Genomic DNA, 8193 nt, shown 5'->3' on the forward strand with positions numbered 1-8193 from the left:
GTGTGTGTGTGTGGTGTGTGTGTGTGTGTGTGTGTGTGTGTGTGTGTGTGTGTGTGTGTGTGTGTGTGTGTGTGGTGTCATGATTCGGTTCTGTGTTGCTTCCTGTCAGGCTTTTATTTTGATGCTACGTCCTGTTTTGTTTCACCACAGTTTTGGTCTTTTTACTTTCTTCATCACCCGCATTAGTTTCACCTGCTCATTATAGTTTGCACCGCATCATAAGCAGCCTTCACCCACCAATCCCAGCCAGATTGTTCTAGACGCCACCTCTCACTCTCCAGCATTTTTCGGTTTTGGTACTTTGTGTTTTTGACCCGGCTTGTTCCTCTGACTATTCTGTTCTGCCTTGCCCTCTTGCTTCAGACTGTCACTGTGTATAATTATCGGACTTCCCTTTGGACTACGTATTTGGATTCCTCTGCTGTATGTGTTTGCTGGCTCTGATCTCGGACTGTTTATACCGACCTGTGATTTTTGTGTTTCACCGTGTCTTGTATGGTTTTGTTTAGCGTTAGTTCTCTTATTAAAGAGACGGTTTTGTTTTACATTTCCTTGTCTGGCCTTTTAATTGAGTTCACCCTCAACATTTTTGGCAGCATAACGCGCCGATTCCTGACATGTGGTGTGTGCGTGTGTGTTTGTCTTTATATACTTGTGCGAACCAACCCCTGATGGAACACCTTTCTTGTGTGGACATTTCATTGGTGACTTTCACCAATGCGGTTTCTGTACTATGATGGACTCTAAATCCTGACTGAAAATCCTCAAACAAATCATTCTTGTGCAAGTGGTCACATAACTGCTTTGCAACAGCTTTTTCAAGGATTTTGGAAATAAATGGGAGATTGGATATTGGTCTATAATTAGCTAGGGCACCTGGGTCAAGAGTAGGCTTTTTGAGTAGAGGTTTAATTACTGCAAGTTTAAAAGCCTGTGGAACATAACTTGTTAATAGAGAGAGGTTAATCAGATCTAGTATGGATGTGTTGATTAGGGGAAAGACGTCTTTGAGCAGCCTGGTCTGTCCAGGAGACATGTTGATGATTTAGATGAAGCAATTGTTGAGGTCAACTCAGAGAGATCTATTGGAGAGAAGCAGTCTAAGTATAAATGAGGTCTTACAGATGTTTCTAAAGCCATTGTAGTAGATGGCACATCTACGAGAGCTGTGAAAGTGGTCCGATCAATTTTTTCTCTAATAGTTGTGATTTTATTTGTAAAGAAGCTCATGAAGTCATTGCTGCTGAGATCTAAGGGAATGTTAAGCTCAACAGCACTGTGGCTCTTTGTCAGCCTGGCTACAGTGCTGAAAAGAAACCTGGGGTTGTTCTTATTTTCCTCAATCAGTGATGAATAAAATGTGGTTCTGGCACTATGAAGGGCTTTCTTATATGTTATTAAACTATCTTTCCAGGCTATGAAAAACTCTTCTGACTTAGTGGAGCGCCACCTCCTTTCCATTTTTTGTGATGCCTGCTTTAGGGAGCGGAGCTGCGAGCTGTACCATGGGGCTAGCCTTCTCTGTTTCACTGCCTTCCTTTTCAGAGGGGCAATGGTATAAGTGTATTACGCAGGAAGGCTGCAGTACTATCAACAAGATTATCGATTTGTGTGGGAGTAAGGTTAAGGTGGCCTCCTTCCACTGTGTTGGCAAACGGCACTGAAGTAGATAAAGATGGAATTATTTCCTTAAACTTGGTAACAGCATTCTGCAGATAGACTTCTGCTGTAGAGGAATTGTTTCCCACATACATTATAATCCATTAATGGAAATTCAAAAGTTATTAGAAAATGGTCAGACAGAAGAGGGTTATGGGGAAAAACTATTAAGTGTTCAGTTTCGATGCCATATGTCAGAACAAGATCAAGAGTGTGATTAAAACAGTGAGTGGGTTTATTTAGTTTGAGAGAAGCCAACTGAGTCTAATAATGAACAGAATGCATTGTTGAGGCTGTCATTGTCGGCATCTACATGAATATTAAAGTCGCCTACTATGATTATTTTATCTGTACTAAGCACTAAATCAGACAGAAAGTCTGAGAATTCACTTAAAAACTCTGAATAAGTAGCAGGTGGACGGTATACAATAACAAACAGAACAGGCTTTTGAGTTTTCCAGTTTGGGTGTGAGAGACTCAGGGTGAGATTTTCAAATGAGTTATAACTATGTTTAGGTCTAGGGTTGATTAATAGGCTTGAGTCAAAGATCGCTGCCACGCCACCACCTCGGCCTGTGTTTCGACGGCTTTGACAGTTATTGTGACTAGGTGGAGTGGATTCATTTAGGCTGACATATTCTTCCTGCTGTAACCATGTTTCAGTAAGACACAATAAGTCAATATGATGTTCACTTATCAAATCATTCACTAACAGAGATTTAGATGAGAGAAATCTGATATTTAATAGTCCACATTTGATTGTCCTATTACTTTCTACTATAAGAGGAGTCATCTTAATTTTAATTAGGTTCTTATGAATAACTCCTCTGGAGTTGAATCTTGATTTATATAATTTAGGTGGGCGGGGGGCAGACACAGTCTCTATGGGGTACTTGGAGCGTTGGGTGGGTAGCAGCTGCAAGGAGACAGCAGAGAGGCATGTAAGACTGCGACCCTGCATCCTGGACTCAACTCTGGGTTGTCATAATTTAGGTTGTAAAACAAACTCATCCAGATTTCTAGATAAGAGAGCCGCACCACCCAAAGTGGGATGGATGCCGTTTCTGCTAATCAGGCCAGGTTTTCCCCAAAATGTTTTCCAGTTATCTATGAAGCCCACGATATTTTCTGGGCACCACCTAGACAGCCAGCAGTTGAATGATGACATGCGGCTAAACATGTCATCACTGGTCACATTGGGTAGGGGTCCAGAGAAAACTATGGAGTCCGACATTGTTTTAGCAAAGTTACACACCGACTCAACATAACTCAAGGGTTCACATACTTTTTCCACCAGCACTAGGAGGTTTTTATGGTTATTCTCAATAAAGACATGAAAGATCAGAATTTTTTTGTGTTGTTATATTAGGCACATTAATATGACATTATATTTGGCAGTAGCCTTGACTTAGAATGGCCACTTTTGTGCACCCACAATGTTTATAAATGGGGCCCCCTGAATCTTCCTGCCTATAGTAGGTTACCTCCTCTTTCCATGTTAAGCCTTTCCTGACATTTCAGCAGTAGTCCTGGCTCACTTTAGTTAGAACCTGACTCACCACCTGCCTCTACACCTTCCCCTTATTTCCTCAGCAACCCCAGCAGACTGTAGCCAGTCTACCTCCAACTCAGTCACTCTCTGTTTACCTCAGTTCTGGCTTTGTGCCCTTGTCCCTGCCTCATTCCCTCGGTTGTGCCTAACCTAAATGCTCACTAAACTGTTTTACCACCACCTTCTCTTTTTGTGAAGGAGGTCGGTTTGGTTGACCCGTTAAACAAGTGAGGTATAACAGTTATTTGACTGGGACAAGATGAACTAAAGGCTGTTTAAAACAATTAGCATGTAGTAATGTAAAACCATTCTGACAGAAGCATTTAGACTTTAACAGTCCAAACACAGAACTCTCCTGAAAATGAAGCAAAACTCACCTGTTTGCATCAGTGCTATAGACGACTAATCTAAAATAGTCTATGATATTCATTTACAGGGCCATGCACCAGAGTCTAAAACCTACAGTACAGTTTCACCACCTAACAGTTGTTACATGTGACAGCTGCTGTTGAGGCTGTGTATACTGCAACATGTAGCAACATACTGTGACACTGCTGAGACACTGTAGATGATAAAAATGCAGGTCACACCACAGACAGCAGCCTGTCTTGATGTCAGGACAGATAAAGGCTTTGCTGATGTTGATTTGCTCTATGCTGTGGCCACACAGAGACAGAAACTAAATAAAGGGTGTGAGATCAGCATTTCTTACAGGAACAGAGGAGTTCTGTAACAATTTTAAGGTGGTAAAACCTCACTGATCTTATCGCAACAAAACGCCGTGTGGTGTACGCTAATTTTCTGCTGGGACTGTTGCACATCTTCTGATTATCAGAAGTGCTGATTCAAATCCCTTTATGCTGTGTTTACACATTTCTCACCAATCTGTCCCATGACACAGAATCACTACTCATTATATGGTGTATCATATTCAAATGTGCTTGAAGGTATTCCTTAAAATCCCATATTATTCATGTGTTTATAAGCCATGACTCGGACTGGTAAGTTTGCTAATGTCTGTTCAATTCTGAGATACTGATGGACATTTATGAGTCAGTTCTCTAACCTCGTGACTGTTCTTTAACTTTTATTACATTATCTTTTACCATGCGCAGTAATTCTCTAATTCAAACTTAAACCTTTATGTTTTAAAAGAGTTCCCTGACAAGTCAAATCAAATCAAATCAAATTTTATTAGCGCCAAATCACAACAAAAGTCATCTCAGGACACTTTACAAAGCCAGGTCTAGACCTTACTGTTATCAATATTATTACATAGGGAAAACCCAACAAATCCCCCCTGAGCAGCACTTGGCGACAGTGGGGAGGAAAAACTCCCTTTAATGGAAGAAACCTCTGACAGACCCCGGCTCTTGGTGAGCGGCCTTCTGCCTCGACCAGTTGGGCTGAGTGAATAGAGGAGAGAGAAAAGAAGAAAAGCAACAGGACACAACAAACAACAACAAACAATCACACACTGGTCAAGTTGATGTGGCCGGTGACTGCTCATCAGAAACATAGAGCTCCAGGGCCAGGGCAACTTGCAGAAAGGTACAGGGAGAGAGAGAGGACACACTACAAGAGAGAGGAGACACAAAGTTAGTGATGTGTAATGGTGGCATATAGAAGCATAGGGAGAGGAAAGGAGAGGGGAGGAGAGAAACTCAGAGCATCATGGGGCCCCCCAGCAGCCTAAAAGGCTCAGGGTCACCTGATCCAGCCCTAACTATAAGCTTTATCAAAAAGGAAAGTCTTAAGTCTACTCTTAAAGGTAGAGAGGGTGTCTGCCTCTGAACTAGAACTGGGAGTTGGTTCCATAGGAGAGGAGCTTGATAGCTAAAGGCTCTACCTCCCATTCTGCTTCTGTGGACTCTAGGAACCACAAGTAGACCTGCACTTTGAGAGCGAAGTGCTCTGTTGGGATGATAAGGCTCTACAAGGTCTTTAAGATATGATGGAGCCTTGTCATTAAGGGCTTTGTATGTTAGGAGAAGGATTTTAAATTCTATTCTGAATTTTACAGGGAGCCAGTGGAGAGAAGCTAATATGGGAGAGATATGATCTCTCTTGCTAGTTCCTGTCAGTACTCTGGCTGCAGCATTTTGAATTAACTGGGGGCTTTTTTATGGAACTATTGGGACATCCTGATAGTAAGAATTTACAGTAGTCCAGCCTGGGAGTAACAAATGCATGGACCAGTTTTTCAGCATCACTTTGAGACAGGATGCTCCTGATTTTTGCAGTATTGCACAGGTGAAAAAAGGCAGTTCTAGAGACTTGGTTTATGTGTGATTTAAATGACATATCCTGGCCAAAAAAGGCTCCAAGGTTTCTCATAGTAGTACTGTATGTGAGAACTATGTCATCTAAAGTAACTATATGATTAGATAGCAGATTTCTAACATTTTCAGGCCCAAGCACAATGACTTCAGTTTTGTCAGAATTTAGAAGTAAGAAGTTACAGGTCATCCAGGCCCTTATGTCTTTAAGACATGCTTGAAGTTTGACCAGCTGATCTTCCTGATAATATTGCCTAAAGGGAGCATGTATAAAGTGAAGAGAACTGAACCTAACACAGAGCCCTGTGGAACGCCGTGACTAACTTCAGTTTGTGTGGAACATTTGTCATTAACATGAACAAATTGAAATCTTTCTGATAAATAAGATTTGAACCAATTTGTTCAAGTCTCTGCAGCAAGATGCTGTGATCAATGGTGTCAAAAGCAGCACTGATATCTAAGATGTCAAGTATGGAGACAAGTCCTTTATCTGAGGCTAGGAGTCAAGTCAAACTATCTGCTGTGAAAAACGACTATACTGACAAAGTCTGAGAGCAACAGTGCTTCTTGAATTTGATGTTATTTTTGGGTGTGATCACAAATGCGATGTGTCATTTTCCTGCGGTTGTAGACATAATTAACTAGTTTATTATTAGCGGCTAAGAGTTTCTAGTTTGCAGAGATAAAATAAGACAAAGCTCACGAGAAAGAAAGCTTTGAAAAATTTCCTTTAAATGCCTACAAGGTTTACATTTTCCTGACAAGGGAACTATTTGGAGGTGTAATAATGATTGTTCTCTCTGAATGACAAAGGTAAAAGTAGTGTGACCATAATATAAAGCACATTCCCAAAGAAAGATAGAGTGCTGGGTGAGTGTACAATGTGTAGGACAGAGAGAGCAATCCACTGTTAACACTGGTTCTTTTTATCCATAAAAGCTTTTTAACAGTCATAATAAACATAAATATTTAAACTAAACCATACCTTTACTTCACATTTTAGATTTTAGGACACTTATTGATTCACTGGGGTGAAATAAATTCTCATGTTTATCCAGACTGTTGGAGCTGTAATCGGTCACTGACTAAACTACATCTCATAGTTCGTAAAGGATGATGAAACATCGTCTGACCGAGTCAGTACATCATCCGTAACATACCATTTCCAGAGCCACGTTAGCTGTGTGTTCACTTTGCAAATAAAGATGATTCTGATTCTGATGCTGAGCACAGAAAAAAACACACATGCCACTCATGTAGTTCTTTTACAGCACTGAAGGTTTTATTAAAATACATATGAAAATATATGTTTATAACTATGAGCCTGAAAAACCAGGCATTCATGTAATAAACATTATACAATAATAGATTAGTGGGCCTGCCCACTGCCCTCAATGTTGTGGAACTTATTGTAGACATCCAGAGCCTGCTTGAAAGTTTCTCTGTAGCAGATCTGTATTCCTTTTACAGTCGTGACTCTGTAGAACATACAGAGGAGAAAACTCAGTTCATCCACCTTCTTCTGTTTCAATGAAGGAGTCATTAATTATTATGGAGCCTCTGGTTTTATGATAAAGTCCTTCTGGTGGTCACAGACACTCCCTGTTTCTAGCCCTCATTTCATGACCAGCTACAAAAACTAAATAAACCAATAAGGCAGAAGAATGAAACTTACATGAACCCCTTCTTTACACAGGAGTGGTGGGTCTTCTTTATGTCAGCCACAGACTTCACTGGCACACGTTTTGTCGAAAACTTGAAGCAGCAGCTTCCAGGAGCAACGCTGTAGAGTGCTGGAGCTGTTCGGAAGGTAAATTAATGAAGTCAGTACAAACGTCAGTGAGAAACAAACACACCGGGGCCCAAACAGAGACCACTCACTCATGGCGTTGCAGCAGCACACGGCGAGCAGCAGCAGGCTCAGAGTCAGGTACAGAGTCTTCATGATGCTGATAATGGTGTCACTCGCCCTCTCTCTGTCTTAGCTCTGCATCCAATATAAAGCCTGTCTACTGTGGAATCGAGATGGGTTTGACATCGGGTTTTTCATCCAGAATTAATCTTACCACGAAACATCAGGGCAGAATTTCCCCACCTGTCATCAGCTTTCCACTGCTGCTGTCTTGTTAGTGGGAGGGGATTTACAGTCAAGGGACAGGCCACAGTCCTACAGACAACGGAAATATCTGTTTAATACTTATTTTTACACCTTTGTTTATTTTTATTTAGTGAATCACACACTTTCATTACACACTTCTGCAAGTACAAAGAACACACAAAGAACAGAAACAAAGTTTGCTGTTAGTTTTCTCATAACATGAGCTTTGGACATCTTTACCTTTTTTACAAGTCCAGAGGCAGATACCAGCTGTGATAAGACACTGCTGCTGATGGTAACATGTAATGAATGGATTCTAATTTAATAATCTTTCTGTAGTTAATATGGTTATTTACTGGGTAGATAGATATATTTTATTTGTAGCAAACACTGATTTATATTACCTCCAAAACTTGACACTGTAAAATTATATGTTACAGCCACAGTCTAGACTACAGCCCGTGATTCCAACCAAGGCTGAATGACTAAAAAGGCAAAGCAAGCAGCTGTCCCAGGGCCTGTGAGCTCCAGTTTTACTGTGGGTCAGCTGATTTCTGCAAATTTGATTGAAAATTTGTTTTTGAATATGCTCCATATGCTAAACA

The 8193-nt window shown here is 40.9% G+C and overlaps 1 protein-coding gene across 1 annotated transcript; it reads right to left on the reverse strand.

Moving 5' to 3' along the window:
- Positions 1–6859: 6859 nt before the first annotated feature.
- Positions 6860–7569, reverse strand: LOC109951286 (C-C motif chemokine 3-like). The gene is made up of 3 exons (XM_020585711.1): positions 7372–7569; positions 7166–7289; positions 6860–6968 (listed from the first exon to the last, which is right to left on the reverse strand). Exons 1-3 carry the CDS (start codon positions 7433–7435, stop codon positions 6860–6862), a joined length of 297 nt encoding a protein of 98 aa, XP_020441367.1. The 5' UTR covers positions 7436–7569.
- Between the last annotated feature and the right edge of the window lie 624 nt (positions 7570–8193).

Source organism: Monopterus albus, unplaced genomic scaffold (genome assembly GCF_001952655.1).
Source record: "Monopterus albus unplaced genomic scaffold, M_albus_1.0 scaffold373.1, whole genome shotgun sequence".
Classification (NCBI taxonomy): Eukaryota; Metazoa; Chordata; class Actinopteri; order Synbranchiformes; family Synbranchidae; genus Monopterus; species Monopterus albus.